This window comes from Anopheles coluzzii, chromosome 2, assembly GCF_943734685.1.
Source record: "Anopheles coluzzii chromosome 2, AcolN3, whole genome shotgun sequence".
NCBI lineage: Eukaryota > Metazoa > Arthropoda > Insecta > Diptera > Culicidae > Anopheles > Anopheles coluzzii.
In genome coordinates, this window is record NC_064670.1 from 44,348,425 (window position 1) to 44,370,169 (window position 21,745).

At 45.0% G+C, this 21,745-nt stretch overlaps 3 protein-coding genes across 3 annotated transcripts in view; 1 reads left to right on the forward strand and 2 right to left on the reverse strand.

The window, feature by feature from the left end:
• LOC120952022 (leucine-rich repeat and immunoglobulin-like domain-containing nogo receptor-interacting protein 1) overlaps positions 1–21,745 on the forward strand; it is a 63,310-nt gene that overhangs the window by 25,897 nt on the left and 15,668 nt on the right. The gene's annotated exons all lie outside the window — the stretch shown is intronic.
• Positions 2,935–3,882, reverse strand: LOC125906858 (uncharacterized). Its single transcript, XM_049607601.1, has one exon. The coding sequence runs from the start codon at positions 3,880–3,882 to the stop codon at positions 2,935–2,937; it is 948 nt and encodes a 315-aa protein (XP_049463558.1).
• On the reverse strand, positions 8,219–9,166 carry LOC125906859 (uncharacterized). Its single transcript, XM_049607602.1, has one exon. The coding sequence runs from the start codon at positions 9,164–9,166 to the stop codon at positions 8,219–8,221; it is 948 nt and encodes a 315-aa protein (XP_049463559.1).

Genomic DNA, 21,745 nt, shown 5'->3' on the forward strand with positions numbered 1-21,745 from the left:
TTTGATCAGGACTTCGAATGACTTGTCACTACGCCTAAGCACCTTATAAGGCCCTTGGTACGGCGGGGTAAGGGCTGGGCGGACGGTGTCATTCCGGACGAAGACGTGGCTGCATGTCCGAAGATCCGAATGGACGAAGGGTGTTGGTTTGTCATGCCAGGCCGTTTGTGTTGGGCGAATGGTGTTCATGGCATACTTAAGCGACTTGGTGAACTCGGTGGTGTCTGGCAGGCTGGTCATCGGGCTGCTATTGAAAAACTCCGCTGGGATCTTTAGCGTGCTTCCATAAACCAGCTCTGCTGGCGAAGCTTTGATGTCGTCTTTGTACGCTGTGCGCAATCCAAGGAGTATGATGGGAAGGTGGTCGGTCCAATGAGCGGTGTTTTTGGTACAAATAGCTGCCTTCAGCGTACGGTGCCATCGTTCTATCAAGCCGTTGGCCTGCGGATGATAAGCCGTTGTGCGTAGATGTTTGATGCCCAGTAACTGGTTCAGCTCCGCGAAAAGCGTCGACTCGAACTGCCTGCCTTGATCCGTGGTGATGAACGATGGAACGCCAAAGCGAGCTATCCATCCACTGAGTAGGGCTGCGGCTACAGTCGTTGATGTTATGTCAGGGATGGGAATAGCTTCTGGCCAGCGTGTGAAGCGATCGATGATGGTGAGGCAGTAACGATGTCCATTGCTGATCGGGAACGGTCCAACCAGGTCCAGGTTGATGTGTGCGAACCTAGCATCCGGTACCGGGTAGCGACCTAGAGGGCTGCGGGTATGGCGTTGCACCTTCGTAGCCTGACACGCTAAGCAGTGGCGGACGAAATCTCGCGTATCTCGGCGGATGTTCAGCCAGACGAATCTCTCCGTCATCAGCTTCGTGGTAGTTTTCGCTCCGGGATGACTCATCTGATGAACCGCGCGTAGTAGTTGTTGACGAAACGGTTTCGTGACATACGGACGAATGATGCCGGTGGGGCAATCGCAGTATAAAGCCATGCTGCTGCCAGGTATTGGAACTCGTTGAAGGACCAGGTCCGTCCTTGTCTTCCCGCTGAGGATGTCGGCGAGCTCGGGATCTCGGGTCTGGTCTTCGGCCAATTTCTCGTAGTCGATGGATGTTGATGACTGGATGGGCTCGATTCGGGACAGCAAGTCGGCAGTGACGTTTTCCTGGCCTTCAACATGTCGGATGTCGGTGGTGAACTGGCCAATAAAGTCGAGGTGCCGTGCTTGTCTAGGAGAGGCCTTATCCAGCGACTGGCGGAAAGCATAAACCAGAGGTTTATGATCCGTGTAAATATGGAAAGAACGTCCTTCCAACTGATGACGAAAATACCGGACGGCCAAGTAAACAGCTGCTAGTTCGCGATCGTACGTGGAATATCGGCGCTGTGCGTTGTCGAACTTTCGGGAGAAGAAACCGAGCGGCTGCATCTGCCCGTCGATGACCTGATGTAAGGCGGCGCCGGCAGCGAAATCGGAAGCATCACACCACAGTGATAGTTCGGCGGATGGTACAGGGTGTACCAGCATGGTAGCCTGTGCAAGTTGCCGTTTGCAGTCCTCAAAGGCCGTGTCGGTAGTTGGGGTCCACGTTAGCGATGACTTATCTCGCCGTTTGTTGCCGGGAATCATCTCCAGGAGCGGTCCTTGTGCTCGCAGCGCGTGGGGGATGAAGCGCCTGTAGAAGTTGATCATCGCCAAAAATCGCTTAAGCTCCATGACAGTGTTTGGCTTCGGGAACTGACGTATGGTGTCGACTTTCTCTTCCAGTGGTAGGATGCCTTCAGACGTAACACGGTGTCCCAGGAAGGAGATCTCAGGCTGGGCAAACTCGCACTTCGCAAGGTTGATGGTCAAACCGTGCTGCGTGAGGCGAGCAAATAGCAGTCGCAGGTGTTCGCGATGTTCTTCTGGTGTCTTCGAGGCCACTATAATGTCGTCGATATAGGGAAACACAAAGTTCAAGCCGCGTAGCACATCGTGGATTAGCCGTTGGAACGTCTGCGCCGCATTGCGTAATCCGAAGGGCATCGTCACGTACTCAAATAGGCCGAAAGGAGTGATGATCGCTGTCTTCGGAATGTCCTCTGGATGGATGGAGATCTGGTGGTAGGCTTTCTGTAGATCCACCTTTGAGAAAACGGTTTTTCCTCCCAGTTGCATCGTGAAGTCTTGTAGATAAGGCAATGGATACCGGTCAGGGGTGGTACGCGCGTTGAGGGACCGATAATCACCGCACGGACGCCAGGAACCATCAGCCTTTTTAACCATATGCAGCGGGCTGGCCCAACTGCTACTGGACGGTCTGCAAATTCCTAGCTGCACGAGTGAGTCGAATTCTGCTTTGGCTGCTTGGTACTTGTCGGGTGGAAGACGACGCGAACGGGCGAAAGTTGGAGGACCCGTTGTTTCGATACGATGTACCACCTCGGATTGCATCCGCACACCCGGTGAGTTTGTGATGAGTGTAGGAAACTCGTTGAGCAGGTCGGCCATCGGTGAATTTGCGTCGCATACCTTGACGGCGGTTTGTCGAGTGGTATCCGGAAGTCCTGGCACACGTAGGTTGGTTTGGGCATCCACCAAACAGCGCTGTCGAAGGTCTACTAAAAGATGGTAATGGCGAAGAAAGTCCGCTCCAATGATAGCAGAGCTTACGTCCGCGATAATAAAATTCCACACAAAGGGGCGGCGTAAACTAAAATCAAGTGTACGGAGGGACTCACCAAATACCATGATCGGAGTACCGTTGGCTGCAAACAGTCGCATGGTGGACGGCGTCGGGGGGGTGTAGTTGGCTGGCTTCGGTAACACGGAGACATCGGCACCAGTATCGATCAGGTAACGCTGGTTGGTTCGTCGGTCGATCACCATCAACCGACTGCTCACAGGTGAGATGGTAGCCACCTGCGATCCGATATCTCCAGCGTATCCTCAGGCTGAAGACGACGGCTGGCCGACGCGCTGGCTGACAGGGGCTGGAAACGAACAGGGCTGGCGGCAGGTCCGGGCGGCTGTTCCGTAACGTCGATGGTAGTAGCACTCTCCTTCAGATGGTTCTGTACCGACACGAGATGACACTGGTGGACGTGGGCGCGGTCGACTTTGGCGTTGTTCACGGTTACGACACTCTGTGATGAAGTCGTTAAGTTGCTGTGTGAGTTCGTCCACCTGGCGCGAAATGCGTTGCTCGAAATCGTTGGGTGTGGTGCGCACCCCGGCTACGGCATGGTGCACACTGGCGTTGTTGGATGCGGACAGGCACTCCACCATCGTATCGGCGACAGCAGCTTTCTCAGTTACACTTCCGGGTGCAGCAACGACGGCCGATTGCACATGTGGCGGAAGCTTGTTGATCCAAAGGTCGGTGAGGAGCGTACTGGCCAACGTGTCGCTGGAGGCTCGGTGCATTTCAGCTAGCAGCTGGGATGGCTTGCGGTCCCCTAAGTCCATGCCGTATAGGAGACGATGGAGGCGGCTACGCTGGGATTCCCCGAAATGCTGGAGGATGTTCCGCTTGATGTAATTGTACCGTTCCGTCGCAGGTACATTCTCGATTATCGGCTGGATCTCGTTATACACTCGAAGAGGAATTTGGGCCATCAATACGTGGTAGCGCTTATGGTCCATTTTGGCGGTGATTCCGGTCGCGGCGAACCAATGCTCCAGTGCACAAAAGTACGCAGGCAAATTGTGCAGGTCCATTTCGGGTACACTCAGTCGAACGGCCTGTGCTGCTTCCACTCGAGGATCACTTGCCGTTTCTGCTGCTGGCATGGCATTTGTTGCTTGGGACGTGCCAGTTTTCTCCGTGTTCACCGGAGGTGCATCGTGCGTTGCCGCTTGGGGAGCGGGTTGACGTTCTGGACTATGTTGCATCATCTTTTATTCGCTTGCGAGCACGTGGTTTCACGAGAAGCGAGAACAAAAGAAGTGACGTGGTAGTCGGGAGTTGGGCTTACTTCAGCGAGACAAAAATGGCGGCTGTCAATGGCGTCGAACGTGCAAAATGGCGGCAGTCAACGGCTTTACAAGGAGCGCTTTCTTTTGTCCGGGCTGGAACGATGGGATCGTTGCTCTTCCTTCTCTTTGGGGACGGCGATGTAACCCGCGGCTCGATCCTCTGTAGCGATGCGGGTTCACGATGCAAGGGAAACACGTCGGTGCGTATGGAGAACAATGCACTCGGGACGGGACACTCGCGACACTTACGCACACACGGGCGTGAAGGACACACGCGACGATTACGCACACACGGGCGTGAAGGACACACGCGACGATTACGCACACACGGGCGTGAAGGACACACGCGGGCGTGTAGGGCACTCGCGACGATTATGCACACGCGGGCGTGTAGGGCACTCGCGACGATTATGCACACGCGGGCGTGTAGGGCACTCGCGACACTTATGTACACGCAGGCGTGAAGGGCACTCGCGGAAACCGATCGAACACGGTTTTTGTGCTTGCGAAAAAAAAAGGCACGACACTCGGCGACGCTTGATACACACACTACACGTACCGATTTTACTCGCGGCGTTGACGGACCTGGGCGAACGGGAACCGCGTAGCGTGGAAAGGCGAAAGCGGGCCGATGATGAATCTGTCGATCGGGGAATCTCGGGAATCACGTCGGGGTCACCAGTTTTGGCTACCTCGTGGGTAGACCACTTTTTTATTTGGATTCCCAAGATGTCACAAAATACAATTTTTTACAATGTTTTTTATCACGGGTTACGCAGTTACGGGAGCACGTCCACTAGCGGATGAGAACGAAAAGAGAAGAGAACGCGTGGTGGGAACGACGGCTTTTATAATCTTTTAACGGGAAATAGTTTAGTCTGGCTAAGTTGGTAACTATTGCTCGAATTAGGGTGCTCGAATAAGGTTGCTCGAATTAGGGTGCTTGAATTAGGGTGTTCGAATTAGAGTGCCCGATATTTTGAATTGACGGTTGACGTCAGCTCCGGACTGTGGTGAGGCTATAACGTGGTCGCCACAGTGCTCCCCTGCTAGACTGGAGTTACCGGTAACGAACGGGGATGATGACACGTCGCTGTGAACGCGTAACTCCGGTCGAGAAGTCGTTCGGAGGTGACGGCTCTGTCGGTGGTGGTGAAGCTGGTGGTGGTGGCGCTGATGGTGGTGAAGCTGGTGGTGGTAGCGCTGGTGGTGGTGGCGTATACTCTGCTGCAGATGGTGGCGTAAGCTGTGTCACTGGCTCGGGTTGCTGGAGTGAGTAGCATGGTTTCAGGCGGTCAATAGAGATGTTAGTTGCCCTCTCTTTGATCAGGACTTCGAATGACTTGTCACTACGCCTAAGCACCTTATAAGGCCCTTGGTACGGCGGGGTAAGGGCTGGGCGGACGGTGTCATTCCGGACGAAGACGTGGCTGCATGTCCGAAGATCCGAATGGACGAAGGGTGTTGGTTTGTCATGCCAGGCCGTTTGTGTTGGGCGAATGGTGTTCATGGCATACTTAAGCGACTTGGTGAACTCGGTGGTGTCTGGCAGGCTGGTCATCGGGCTGCTATTGAAAAACTCCGCTGGGATCTTTAGCGTGCTTCCATAAACCAGCTCTGCTGGCGAAGCTTTGATGTCGTCTTTGTACGCTGTGCGCAATCCAAGGAGTATGATGGGAAGGTGGTCGGTCCAATGAGCGGTGTTTTTGGTACAAATAGCTGCCTTCAGCGTACGGTGCCATCGTTCTATCAAGCCGTTGGCCTGCGGATGATAAGCCGTTGTGCGTAGATGTTTGATGCCCAGTAACTGGTTCAGCTCCGCGAAAAGCGTCGACTCGAACTGCCTGCCTTGATCCGTGGTGATGAACGATGGAACGCCAAAGCGAGCTATCCATCCACTGAGTAGGGCTGCGGCTACAGTCGTTGATGTTATGTCAGGGATGGGAATAGCTTCTGGCCAGCGTGTGAAGCGATCGATGATGGTGAGGCAGTAACGATGTCCATTGCTGATCGGGAACGGTCCAACCAGGTCCAGGTTGATGTGTGCGAACCTAGCATCCGGTACCGGGTAGCGACCTAGAGGGCTGCGGGTATGGCGTTGCACCTTCGTAGCCTGACACGCTAAGCAGTGGCGGACGAAATCTCGCGTATCTCGGCGGATGTTCAGCCAGACGAATCTCTCCGTCATCAGCTTCGTGGTAGTTTTCGCTCCGGGATGACTCATCTGATGAACCGCGCGTAGTAGTTGTTGACGAAACGGTTTCGTGACATACGGACGAATGATGCCGGTGGGGCAATCGCAGTATAAAGCCATGCTGCTGCCAGGTATTGGAACTCGTTGAAGGACCAGGTCCGTCCTTGTCTTCCCGCTGAGGATGTCGGCGAGCTCGGGATCTCGGGTCTGGTCTTCGGCCAATTTCTCGTAGTCGATGGATGTTGATGACTGGATGGGCTCGATTCGGGACAGCAAGTCGGCAGTGACGTTTTCCTGGCCTTCAACATGTCGGATGTCGGTGGTGAACTGGCCAATAAAGTCGAGGTGCCGTGCTTGTCTAGGAGAGGCCTTATCCAGCGACTGGCGGAAAGCATAAACCAGAGGTTTATGATCCGTGTAAATATGGAAAGAACGTCCTTCCAACTGATGACGAAAATACCGGACGGCCAAGTAAACAGCTGCTAGTTCGCGATCGTACGTGGAATATCGGCGCTGTGCGTTGTCGAACTTTCGGGAGAAGAAACCGAGCGGCTGCATCTGCCCGTCGATGACCTGATGTAAGGCGGCGCCGGCAGCGAAATCGGAAGCATCACACCACAGTGATAGTTCGGCGGATGGTACAGGGTGTACCAGCATGGTAGCCTGTGCAAGTTGCCGTTTGCAGTCCTCAAAGGCCGTGTCGGTAGTTGGGGTCCACGTTAGCGATGACTTATCTCGCCGTTTGTTGCCGGGAATCATCTCCAGGAGCGGTCCTTGTGCTCGCAGCGCGTGGGGGATGAAGCGCCTGTAGAAGTTGATCATCGCCAAAAATCGCTTAAGCTCCATGACAGTGTTTGGCTTCGGGAACTGACGTATGGTGTCGACTTTCTCTTCCAGTGGTAGGATGCCTTCAGACGTAACACGGTGTCCCAGGAAGGAGATCTCAGGCTGGGCAAACTCGCACTTCGCAAGGTTGATGGTCAAACCGTGCTGCGTGAGGCGAGCAAATAGCAGTCGCAGGTGTTCGCGATGTTCTTCTGGTGTCTTCGAGGCCACTATAATGTCGTCGATATAGGGAAACACAAAGTTCAAGCCGCGTAGCACATCGTGGATTAGCCGTTGGAACGTCTGCGCCGCATTGCGTAATCCGAAGGGCATCGTCACGTACTCAAATAGGCCGAAAGGAGTGATGATCGCTGTCTTCGGAATGTCCTCTGGATGGATGGAGATCTGGTGGTAGGCTTTCTGTAGATCCACCTTTGAGAAAACGGTTTTTCCTCCCAGTTGCATCGTGAAGTCTTGTAGATAAGGCAATGGATACCGGTCAGGGGTGGTACGCGCGTTGAGGGACCGATAATCACCGCACGGACGCCAGGAACCATCAGCCTTTTTAACCATATGCAGCGGGCTGGCCCAACTGCTACTGGACGGTCTGCAAATTCCTAGCTGCACGAGTGAGTCGAATTCTGCTTTGGCTGCTTGGTACTTGTCGGGTGGAAGACGACGCGAACGGGCGAAAGTTGGAGGACCCGTTGTTTCGATACGATGTACCACCTCGGATTGCATCCGCACACCCGGTGAGTTTGTGATGAGTGTAGGAAACTCGTTGAGCAGGTCGGCCATCGGTGAATTTGCGTCGCATACCTTGACGGCGGTTTGTCGAGTGGTATCCGGAAGTCCTGGCACACGTAGGTTGGTTTGGGCATCCACCAAACAGCGCTGTCGAAGGTCTACTAAAAGATGGTAATGGCGAAGAAAGTCCGCTCCAATGATAGCAGAGCTTACGTCCGCGATAATAAAATTCCACACAAAGGGGCGGCGTAAACTAAAATCAAGTGTACGGAGGGACTCACCAAATACCATGATCGGAGTACCGTTGGCTGCAAACAGTCGCATGGTGGACGGCGTCGGGGGGGTGTAGTTGGCTGGCTTCGGTAACACGGAGACATCGGCACCAGTATCGATCAGGTAACGCTGGTTGGTTCGTCGGTCGATCACCATCAACCGACTGCTCACAGGTGAGATGGTAGCCACCTGCGATCCGATATCTCCAGCGTATCCTCAGGCTGAAGACGACGGCTGGCCGACGCGCTGGCTGACAGGGGCTGGAAACGAACAGGGCTGGCGGCAGGTCCGGGCGGCTGTTCCGTAACGTCGATGGTAGTAGCACTCTCCTTCAGATGGTTCTGTACCGACACGAGATGACACTGGTGGACGTGGGCGCGGTCGACTTTGGCGTTGTTCACGGTTACGACACTCTGTGATGAAGTCGTTAAGTTGCTGTGTGAGTTCGTCCACCTGGCGCGAAATGCGTTGCTCGAAATCGTTGGGTGTGGTGCGCACCCCGGCTACGGCATGGTGCACACTGGCGTTGTTGGATGCGGACAGGCACTCCACCATCGTATCGGCGACAGCAGCTTTCTCAGTTACACTTCCGGGTGCAGCAACGACGGCCGATTGCACATGTGGCGGAAGCTTGTTGATCCAAAGGTCGGTGAGGAGCGTACTGGCCAACGTGTCGCTGGAGGCTCGGTGCATTTCAGCTAGCAGCTGGGATGGCTTGCGGTCCCCTAAGTCCATGCCGTATAGGAGACGATGGAGGCGGCTACGCTGGGATTCCCCGAAATGCTGGAGGATGTTCCGCTTGATGTAATTGTACCGTTCCGTCGCAGGTACATTCTCGATTATCGGCTGGATCTCGTTATACACTCGAAGAGGAATTTGGGCCATCAATACGTGGTAGCGCTTATGGTCCATTTTGGCGGTGATTCCGGTCGCGGCGAACCAATGCTCCAGTGCACAAAAGTACGCAGGCAAATTGTGCAGGTCCATTTCGGGTACACTCAGTCGAACGGCCTGTGCTGCTTCCACTCGAGGATCACTTGCCGTTTCTGCTGCTGGCATGGCATTTGTTGCTTGGGACGTGCCAGTTTTCTCCGTGTTCACCGGAGGTGCATCGTGCGTTGCCGCTTGGGGAGCGGGTTGACGTTCTGGACTATGTTGCATCATCTTTTATTCGCTTGCGAGCACGTGGTTTCACGAGAAGCGAGAACAAAAGAAGTGACGTGGTAGTCGGGAGTTGGGCTTACTTCAGCGAGACAAAAATGGCGGCTGTCAATGGCGTCGAACGTGCAAAATGGCGGCAGTCAACGGCTTTACAAGGAGCGCTTTCTTTTGTCCGGGCTGGAACGATGGGATCGTTGCTCTTCCTTCTCTTTGGGGACGGCGATGTAACCCGCGGCTCGATCCTCTGTAGCGATGCGGGTTCACGATGCAAGGGAAACACGTCGGTGCGTATGGAGAACAATGCACTCGGGACGGGACACTCGCGACACTTACGCACACACGGGCGTGAAGGACACACGCGACGATTACGCACACACGGGCGTGAAGGACACACGCGACGATTACGCACACACGGGCGTGAAGGACACACGCGGGCGTGTAGGGCACTCGCGACGATTATGCACACGCGGGCGTGTAGGGCACTCGCGACGATTATGCACACGCGGGCGTGTAGGGCACTCGCGACACTTATGTACACGCAGGCGTGAAGGGCACTCGCGGAAACCGATCGAACACGGTTTTTGTGCTTGCGAAAAAAAAAGGCACGACACTCGGCGACGCTTGATACACACACTACACGTACCGATTTTACTCGCGGCGTTGACGGACCTGGGCGAACGGGAACCGCGTAGCGTGGAAAGGCGAAAGCGGGCCGATGATGAATCTGTCGATCGGGGAATCTCGGGAATCACGTCGGGGTCACCAGTTTTGGCTACCTCGTGGGTAGACCACTTTTTTATTTGGATTCCCAAGATGTCACAAAATACAATTTTTTACAATGTTTTTTATCACGGGTTACGCAGTTACGGGAGCACGTCCACTAGCGGATGAGAACGAAAAGAGAAGAGAACGCGTGGTGGGAACGACGGCTTTTATAATCTTTTAACGGGAAATAGTTTAGTCTGGCTAAGTTGGTAACTATTGCTCGAATTAGGGTGCTCGAATAAGGTTGCTCGAATTAGGGTGCTTGAATTAGGGTGTTCGAATTAGAGTGCCCGATATTTTGAATTGACGGTTGACGTCAGCTCCGGACTGTGGTGAGGCTATAACGTGGTCGCCACACATACATTTCATGTATTTATTATTTATACAATTTTTTTGCAAAGTTTTACATTTGTGCTGCTTGCACTGATCGTTTTTCGATCACTCCCCGATATGAATTAATTTTATTTGATAACTTATTCTGTTAGACTCGATTTATACAGCGTGTCGGACTCTTTCTCCCTTTCTATTTCTCTGAAAAACACTCAATTAATGTCGCACTTAAATCGTGAGCGACGCATAGGAGTTGGAATGCTGTTATTAGAACAGGTGCGCGTGAGCACTACATTCTATACATATTTCTTCATTTATTTCCGAAATCATAAAAAGCTGTTAACTTCATTGAGCTACTGATATGGCCACTATAACACGTGTAACTTGTTATCTCAGACGATAACTTAGTGATTTTATTTGACCTCGAGACTTTTGATGCTCGATGATCGGATGCGAAGTGAACACAAAACTATGAAGATTTAGGAATAACTTTAATAATGTTTAGTGCACCCATGACCATTACGACAATGTTCGTTCGTTTCCATGTCCTCATGTAAAGTTTACGATAAAAAAGTCTGTTGTAATACTGTTTTATGCAAAAACCAATGATACAAATTAGTTTGAGTTTGATTTATTTCAAACTAATTTGATTTAATCAGCAATTGGCTGTTCCTAACCAAACCAAATAATATTGATCGCCTACTGCCAAAAGCTCTGCGACGGATGTTCACGAAATGCATTCGATTAAATCACCAACCTTCTCGATTGTACTTCAATGAAATATGTGTGTATTTTTTGTACAGTATACTCCATTATCATAAATAGTGACAATGAATAAATTAACGCTTCGCTTTTCCAGTGCATTTCAATCGATCTGCCATGGGCCGGCGTTTGGTCATTGTACTTGGCCCCTGCACCAATCGAATTGTATTTTCAATGCCAGCGTGCATTCAAGCGTACCACTCAACTGCAATGCATCATGTACCTACAGAATTTCCGTTAGGATCTGAACCACAATTGTTCCGGTCGAAAGGGAAATGATGGTAATGTAAAAAAATAACGGCATCGATTGAAAAGGGAATGATACAGATTCAACAAAATAACAAAATAAAATGGTTCCAAGGTATAAAAATCATGTTTATCACAACTTCATTCCAGATCCCACTCACCTGCACTATTTTGCAGAAATAAATGAGGATGAAATAATAACAATTTTTTATGCGATAAGTGCTTTGCAATGTGATAGCCCATGCAGTACCTAAATAAAATTCCGCAACGGACAATTATTTTAAAACGAAAACAAAAACAGGTCAAATCTCTGCATGAAACATGCTCTTGAAAATATCTCGTATAATCTTGTAGCATCATTTCTACGATATGAAGAAAAATATGCAGCGAACTAGAAGAACCGGAAGAGTATGCGAACTAACACAAACAAAACTCTACACAGATGCAACACAACGTTCTACACACTGATGAAAAAGCGCTGAACACGCTCCCCGATCGCTTCGTCGAATGAAGTGTGACGGACGTAATTCAGTCGAAAGCTTTCGCAACAACGGTGTAAGATTGACCGGGCAATGAGGAATGAGCAAAATCGTTTTTCATTAATTAAATTTCGTTCCATTATTCAGCAGCTTCAAAATTTCCACATTAGCGCGATTTTATTGAAGGATGGAGTCTCATGGTCGCCACGGTAAGAGATTTTATCGCCATGGTGCACATAATTTAACTCCTAAATAACTTTTGCCAACTAGGAGAGGCTGAGGGTAAATGAAATGGAATAGCAACGAGTTGAAAAGGCACCACAACCACCACGCAACCAACAATACGCGTAAAGTGATACACCTCACCTTCCATTCAGATTGGATGGAAGGGTTAATGGGGTCGAAGGAAACAACCCGTTGCGCGGGTTGCCATTGTTATTCGCCAATTTATTTCCTCCACAAACAATGACTGTTCCATCATCGTCGAATTGTAACCGTGCCAATGAAAAGCATTAATAATTGCGTCCTTTACACTTGGTATTACCATTGTCTCACCTTCTCTTTCCATAATACCATTCTTCCCCTGCCATCGATAGATTCCGCATTCAAAGTTTCATCCCAATTGAAGAGTCACGCTTTGCTGTAGCCAACGCGGTTCATTTCATTTTAATTGATGCTTGAGAATAATTTACTTCCATTCAAGCATCGAGAAAAGCGTGATCGGTTAGTAAACTGTGCAGAATTGAGGCATAGGCTTCAATTCATTAGTATATGTGTTGCTCCTTTTATCGAACCAGCTGTAAAAGGACGGATGAGAGACGAAAGATATCGCGAGACTCAAAGTCTTTATAAACAAACCAACTTACCAACCAAGGACGGACTTTATAATATTATTTATTATGTGTGAAGTATGTTCTGCTTACAGAAAATTTTATCATAAAATGTTTCAGTTGGCTCGTACTTCCTGCCAATTGCCAATACTGCCAATACAATACTTCTTTAAACTTAATTTGCCGAATAAACCGCAAAAAATACAGGGGAAATTATTAAACAATTAATTACTCTTCGCTAAATATAAATTCTATCAAAATCGTAATAATCTTCGTGTTAACTAAATACAAGAATATTAAATGTTTCAAATCTTCTCCTTTAGTTACATTGCAATACAATGTAACTATTCACTAACAAGCCTTTAGTTTTGCAAATAAATCAGATATATGTGCGAGTGTACAATATTCTATAATATTTTTTATTTATAAGATTTTTTATACCTTCTACATATCCACATTTTTTCACATCCAATATTTTGCTCTTCCTCCTTTCTTTTCGTGTTTCGCTTTTCTTGATTATTTGATAGTGTGTATTTTCCGAGAATTTTGAGTGAGAACACGATACATGATTTTTTTTGTCAAATAACTTTTAGTCAAAAGACAAAAGATCATGGTTGCTGTCTTCACTTTTCATACCGATCGTACATTAAAAAGTTTAGCTCTAACTAACCATCAAAATCAACATGCTAACTTATTACACAGGCACACAAGATTAAACAAATAGAAAAAAGCGAGAAGTCTTATTAAAAAGCAAGGCATGGATTGATGTAGGCAATATAAAAAATCGAAAACGTATAAGGCTTGAATGTTGGACTTTTAATGCTTGAAGTTATAACATATCAACTTCCATACATATGTATAGTACAAAAATGGTATATCATTAAAAAGAGTCTTAGTTTACCACAATTATTATAACCTTTAATTAGAACATTATCCAAACAAAAAGAAACCATAATAAGAGAAAACAGTGACCCATAAAATATGATACTTTAGATTTCCGACCATACGAAAGAGCAAAATGTCTATTATTGTTTAACACCTACTTTATCTAGACCCAACACAACTCGTTTAAGTATTTTATTATGCGACGAAATATTCAATTTTGGCAGAACACATCCATTTCAACAAAATGTAGCTTGTTATAATATATACCAGCCATATTGCAAGCAAAAATAAACAACACCATCCTGGATGCTTTTAAGCGAGCGTGACCCAAGCAACGTCAACGGTGAACCTTGATATGCTTCAATATGTTTACAGAGCAATACAACGCAATGAAACCACCGATGAACTGTTCTTGACGAGCAGCTCGAACATGATGCTGGAACGGAGCTGAAAACGAATCGGTTTGGACGGGGGCCAAAGCCACTTGAAACGTGCACAACTATTGTTTATTCATGGAATAACTAATAATGCAAAGGCGCTAGATTCAAAGTACGACGCTAAGAGGCTTAACTTTTGTTTTCTGTACCTTCGCGCTTCTGTACCAACTCCGGTACCATCTATTGTGCAGGAATACACCTTTACAGGATAAAAGCCTTTCCACACGAAAACAACCCTTCGCTAGCTACAGCTGCAACACTCATCAGTCTCGATGGTTAGTGATTGTGTGTTGCTGGCTGTAAATATTGTGCAGGCCCCGATAAGAGCAATGAGCAGTGAAATGAGAACTATACAATGCATATAGGGTAAATGTACCAATAGTGGTGCAATTTGTAGTGGTACCGATGTGTTTTAATGGATTTAAAGGGTCAGAAAGGACATTTTCTGAATATTTTAACACATAGCAATTGTAATATGTTTTATCTTCGCAATCACAACCATTTTTACCATGAAATACATCAAATTTTCAAAAAAATACAAATTTTTGTGACTGCTTCGTTGTACCTATAATGGTGGTATGGTTCCTATAGTCGTCTTATTGTGTTCCTATAGTGGTGGTAAACAAAGATGCATCAAAAATGGTGTATAATATCAATGAAACTTAGTTTAGAAGCTGTTTTTGTATGAATAGCAAGGATTACTGCCATAATATTGGTTTCTTCCGTAATTTGATCGTAAAAAAATGTATAAATTTGGTTGATGAAAATATCGACTAAAGTACTGCATCACACCTGTCGTCAACCTACACCCGGAAGAGTGTGCTTGATTTGAAGTCAATTTTTCATTCAGCCAGATAAGCGAATTTTGGCCTGTTTTTTGTAAATTACCTACAGAAAACTCATTTTTGTTGCTTATTTTAATGAAAACAGTACGACATGTCAAAAATGTCGTCGAAAAAATCTAAGATGACCTGTTTTTATTGATTTTATAACTAAGACCACTATTGGAACATGCCTGTTTTGTGTACCTATAATGGCACTATGGTAAAAAACACTTAAAAATGCATAAATATGGTCAAAAGGCAAATAATTTTTGTAAAACAATAACATTTCATAACAGTTATGTTGAAAAACTAGTAATTGCGTGGTTATGTGGTCATTTAGAACGTTAACAGAAAAATGAGTTTCGTTATGAAATCCTAAGGATTTTGGAAAAAATGTTGTCACATTTCACAAAATAATGGATTTTTCGGTCACTAAGGAACGGAATGGCCCCATTTAACTTTTAAACCCTTTGTAAAAGGCTAAAGAACATTTCACACTAACGTAAATAACTTAATTGCTTTTAATTTGCCGTATGAACCGCATTTTAGTGCAATACCACCACTATTGGTACTACCACCACAATAGGTACATTTACCCTATCTATGATTCCAGTAACTTGTAAAGTTTGATAAATTTTGTTCTGTTCTATATCAGTTGTAATGTTCTATATCAGCGTCTTAGCTTAAGTATGGTTTGGACTAAATATTAAACTAATTTTCTTTGACAATAGCTAAATATATATTTTTAGCTCTCGCCTTTCTATGGATCGATTGTGTGTATGCAGTTTAAAAAACACAGACATAAAAGATGCTCACCACACCTTTCTACCTGTTCGTAAACTGTAACCTTCACCGAACTATGTGATCGCTTAATGAAGCAATTCGAATTCTGGTGCAGACAATCTTCTCATAAAACTAAATCTCTAGATTTGACGCTCTAAAATGCTTTCTTTCTAAGGATTTTATCACTCACATCTAGCGCCGCTGCGTTGTGAAGAAAGAATTGCATCATTTTTATCGCTCCTTTGAATCTTCTCTTTTGAAGCTGCCATCGCTGCCGTCTCCAAATTTCCCGGAAATGTGGAAAGTTCCCACCAGCGCAAAAATGCTTCTGATTACAATCCAGACAGAATCATCCGTAAAATTATGCTGAATTTGAATGACAGACAGTAAACGCGGAATCAGTTTCCACACCTGAGTTATCCTTGGGAGTGACCAGGACCCAGAGAAGATAAATTTAATGGTGAGAAAATAAACATTTTCATTGTGGGTGTCTATTGAAATGACTTCCGTACTGTTGTTGATTGTTTTGGTTTTTCCGTAGAAGATATGATTTTGTATTTATGTTTGTGACTTTCTCTCACAGCCAGATTTGTGACGTGCCTATTTTGAGCAAGTTTATGTTCGTTTGCACGTTTCTTAACGATACTTCTACAAATTATAACATAGAAATATGGTTAACTCCTGAATAAAAAAAAACATAGAAATATGGCCGATCTCGTGCGATTTTTATTACGATGATTTTTATTTCTTGTAAGGTTTTAAATATGTAAAGTGTAAGGTATGTCCATTTAAAATGTGAGACAATTTTATTACCAGCATTTGAGTGATTTCACGTCAACTCTCACAGCGTAACTACATACTCACTATGGTACCAAGATCCGCACGGACTGATATCCCCATACGTACAATAGAGATTTAATACTATAGATTGACATTTTCTCAATAACCTGGTTCTTTGCTTTTGTCGTTATTCATTTTTTAAGGTTACCTGTCCAACCTGTTCAGTGTCGAAATGTTCGGAAGAAGAATAATTTTAAATTTATCTGGTGTTTTAAATGGGACAGATTTTATGTAAACGCAATTAATTAATTAAGTTTTGAGAAATATTTGACCTCGTTGTCTACTTGGTTTGGGGTGTTAATATTTTTAAGATTTAAATTTATTGTGTGGAGGTGGGTATTTAAAATTTATCTGAATAAGGACCAATTCGCTTCTGGGTAGTTCGGTATTCCCATGTTATTTTTTACACGAGGGAACGGCATTACCCGGTGCTACTCTATTCTTACTGCAATCCATTGCTATGGGCCGAAATATCCTTTTTAACGATTTAGCATTTTTTTCCTGATTACTAGTGTGGATGTGTGTATTTCTATATGAGTGATCGCAGATAACGATTAGATGCGTCCGATCGGGTATGAGACAGATAGTGAACTGATGAAATTTTAATACGTAAGCTTACAATTAGACAAGCCGCAAAAGCCCCTTAAGATCTCAAACATCTCCACAATGAAACAAATTGCTATATTTTAGCCCAAATATTACTTTAGTCAAAATGAGCGAAGATTCGATGGAGTTCAATTTAGTTTATTTCATGCATCAGGCCGTCTTTCTTACCACTACCACTACTGAATGTGTCGCCCTGTTTGGCAACTTAGTTGGCTAAGTAACTTCATTGTTCCTGGACTCTTTCACAAGTTACTTCTGCAAAGGACGAAGCGACACACAAATTAGGTTATTCTATTTCAAGGGCTCGTATAAGTACATCGGGAAAACGCCGGTTGAGATATCATGATATATTGGAAGGACTTTCAGTACGGTCCAGCATGTGGAGAACCTCTAGCAAAGCTGAAACTCGCACCACGCTTTCGATATTTACAGCTAACCATTGCTTTCACGGCGTTCTCAGGAATATCATAACGGATGATGAAGTAGGTCTAAGCGGCGCATGCACCTAAACTTCACGCGTCCTAACGACGAAGCCATCAACGCGAAGCAGGAAACATCGACCGACAAATTTGCCTCATAATAAGGGGTTTCCGCTCATTTTACGGCCTTTGGAAACTTTAAATGAACGATGGTATAAAACTTCTACCATGCTTCTACTACGTACCAAGAGGTCTAAAAAGATCTGAACATGGAGTAGCATACAATTCAAAAGCATCCTATCACACCCTTTCAAAAACTCAATAAAGACGATTAGGGTGATTTTTTATTTACTCGACAATGGGTTTGATTATCATTCTCGACCCATACCAGAACAAAAATTAACGGACATTGTTCCTTCTCTCCAATTCGCTTTCAAGTGAATGGTTTTTTTCATCACAAAAGTTTAGCATCATTAAAATTTCAAGATTCCTTTAAAGATGTCCCTGACAATGCCGATAGTACCTTTGTATTGGATTCTTAGAGAACTTACTGCAATTACAGAGTTTCGTCTTCATTGCGCTCGCATTTTGGGCACCATTCTACCACTTAAAGCCTAAAAAACTAAAAGGATCGTTTGCGTAAAGAACGATTTGATCGTGCATTTAATTAACATTCCATTAGCTGAAATGAGGAAGTGCAGAGGGAAAAAAGTTTACGAACCATCGATGAAGAAACTTCCCAAGAAAAGTGAAAAATAGCAGCAAGGAAACAGGATGTCACCAACACTAATTATCTCACTTCTACAAACAACGCAAGGAAACATCCGGAAGGAAGACACCAAACGACCAGGGCGAGATTCCATGGGCAATTTTGTTTGTGTATTTTTTTTATCTTTTTTTAACGTTCTTGAAACGTTTACGGCTGTGGTTATCAAACTAAATGAAATCCTTACGATTTGTTATTGTAAGCACCAATCGAAAGAACATAATTGTAGGTGAATTATGTGTTTATCGATAGGATCTTTATGTTTAGTCTTTATTTTTTGGAGAACTGTAATCACTGGCATAAAGATGTAGCCAAAGCTAAGCAACCAATCTGATAAATATGACCTTGCGTTAAGAAAGATTAACGTTAACTACTCACACTGAAAGTTAGGAGTCTCTTTTCCAGGTTCATCCGCGAGATTTATTTAATTTACTGGATTTCTTGCTTAACATTTTTGTGCGATAATTCCATGTTATAACTTTTGCATCATGCACAAAACTCCCCCTCCCCCTTCCAGCGTATGATTTCCATCTTAGGCAAATGCAATCCGTGTCAACACCATGCAACACGCAACAACCAACGGCGATGGTTTTCGGTCAACCGACTGTGCACACCACGGTACACAGATTTTCCCATGACAATTTACAAAACAAGCGTTCACTTCATTACAAAAATGTTCGGCCGCTGGAATGAAAATAGAATCAACGCGATGAGTTTAGCACGGCTACGTACGTGAATTTTTGTTGGTAAGCATTGCTGTGGGTTTCTCCCAGCCCTGTTCTGTTCTGCATTCAGCTTTGAGCGGTTTGACGGCACAGTTGATAGCACCCGAAAAAGCCAGCTGAAACAGCAGGCTCACACACAGCAAAAACAAAATTGTATCCTGTGTCGCCCAATTTCGATCTCCTTTCCGTCCTGCATACCGTACGCCTTGCCTAAATCCTCATCGTCCCTGAGCTGCAATGAGGCTTCTCTGACGGTGGAAGGCTCTTTGAGTGTTGGTTGTTAACGCTTTAACCGTTAAGGTTTGCGCTTACCATCAAACTCATGTGTGAGCCGTTATACGGTAAAATTTGCCCCACTGATTTTGGGAACGGTGGAATTTTAGATTTCCCTTCGTAAACTGGCTCGTGAATGTGGGTTGGTAAACCCGCACACCAACACAAAGTCATAGACCAAAGCAAACAGCAACAGATGATGATTTTATTTCCTGCGCACGTTACACAGCTGTCGGCAGTGGCAAATGTGACCGACTTCCTGTAGCGACCTGGTGTAATGGATAAGGCCGGCACCCAATGATGGTTTACACGCCTCGTGGAAGAATTTTCACCACACACCGAGCGCACCGAAACCGCCCAGTTGGCAGGTGGGCCAGGTGAGATGAGGAAAGATGAAAACCCAATTTAACGTTTCCTCACCTCCATGCGTGTATGCGTTCCGCGGGATATATTTAATTTTTGTGAGTCGTTTGCCATTTCACGTACTTTTAACACAAACCAAAAAGGACGGAAAAGGTCTACGCAGTGGTATTCACACAATATTTGCACAGTGAGCTAAATAATGAAGATACATTGGAAGGTAGGTTACCGTGAAGGTTGCACAGGAACCTTGGCAGTTAGGGTTGAATTGACTTCCATGCTTCATGTAAAATAATAATAGTAATAATAATAAAATTATTATTAATATTATTATTATTACTATTATTATTATAATGACATAAACAAAACGAATTATTTGTTTAGTTTCTACGAGCATCATTTATGCTCTGAAGCATAAAAGCTCTAATTTGTTTTCGTAGATTTTTTAAATAGCAATTCAATTGGATTCAGTAGCTGAAAAAAACGATATTTATTTTATAGGCATAAGTGATCCATTATGTGAAATCGTGTACACACACTCATAAAAAAATTGCCTCAAAATCACTTTCATCGGCTTTTCGAATGGACACAGGAACCGGAACGATAAGTATGTTGCAAGGCTGCTCTGTTCCTCTTTGCACGTGTTGGCATGTACATGTGCATGTAGCTTTTATTGTGCTGTTCGTAAGGATCAGCTCATACCAGTGCGTAAAAAATCATTCACTGTACAGCGTTGGGCTGATAGATGAGCGTAAAAAAGTTTTCGCGTATTAATCACTCCAAAAAGCGCAAACGTTTTCCATTTTTCAAATGAGTTTCAAAAACCCCAAACCCCGTATGCTATCATGAAAGCTCCCAAATGACCGCATCCAGTTTTGCAGCTCCATCTAGGCATATACGCAAAATGAACGCTGTTTATTGCTCATGCTTTCATGGCGCAAAAACACTTTCCCTGCTGTACGATAAAAAAACGTTTCCCGTTGGTATATCGTGTGGGGGAGTTTGATGGTAAAGGAAGTATTTTTACCTTCATTCAAACACGATTTCGTAGACCATACGGATGGAGCGTTTCCGTAAAACGCTTTAAGCACACACATTTCGAAAGTAAAAATTTTTGTTTGACTTATTTTACCATGTTTTACACACATATATAAAAATTATCCCTCACACTTTCATCAGCTTGACAGAATCATGTGATAACAATGCAAATAACTGTATTTGAGACTATTCGGTTTCTTTGTTACTTTAAGACAATTAAGACAAAACAAATAATTAACTGCTGCTCTGCAGGCCTTTCCTGCATTAATTTTAATAATTGTTGTTCAAAGGGTTGTTCAATATATCACCATCATATTCCATGAAAACCAAAATTGTTAGCCAAAAGCCTGAACATTGAAATAAGACACAAGTTATACCAAAATTATATAAATTAATACAAAACTACAAAACATGTGTTGCATTCATGTAAAAAATGTGCATACAATTCCCAACAAAAATTGTAGATAAACTATTACACGAAAATAATTCAATCATGTTCATCCAACTACGCTATTTTTTCTGCCGTTTTAGTTAAGTGAGTACGAAATGGTTATCACTTAATTAGAGCGCTGCTTCAATGCAAACAGCGCGTTGCATAAACCTCTTGAAACCGTTGTAGACATTCAGGACGTGTTTTATTCAGCAGCATTTATGGGTACATCTTGCTAGGTGTGATTTTTTCTTTCCCTCGGAGACAGTTATCGAGCTCACACTACCATGAATCGTAAAACACTAGCACACCAAACACTAAGGAAGCTTATGCATGAGCAAAGCCGTTAAATGAAATGGCTTCTTCAGTGGAAATGCTTATGGTGTCTAATTCAGCAAACATGGTGGATGCGCTGTCGTCTTTCCTTTTCTTTGCAATTCTGCTGCTGCTGATGTGTATATATGTATGTATATAGAATGAAGACAAGTAAGATTTTGCTGTATTTCACAGTTTGAGATGTTACATTTTTAAGTATAAGGCTCGTGTTTTTCCCATATTTTATAAATATCCTTAATAACAATTATTTTAAAGCTTTTAAATGTTATCTTAAAACATTGGTTTTAAAATAACAACCAATCATAACTATTTTAAGACAACTTGCTTCTTTACGCCCTTGATATCCTTGATCACCGACATATGTATAATTCATTCACTATGTCTGATGTCTTAATCGTCAGATCAAACGTTCTCGCTTTTCCTGTATGTTCCATCCTTTTTTGTGCTT

Excerpts from the sequence above, each read along its gene's own strand:
- LOC125906858 (XM_049607601.1), bottom strand. The coding sequence starts at position 3,882 with ATGATGCAACATAGTCCAGAACGTCAACCCGCTCCCCAAGCGGCAACG.
- LOC125906859 (XM_049607602.1), bottom strand. The coding sequence starts at position 9,166 with ATGATGCAACATAGTCCAGAACGTCAACCCGCTCCCCAAGCGGCAACG.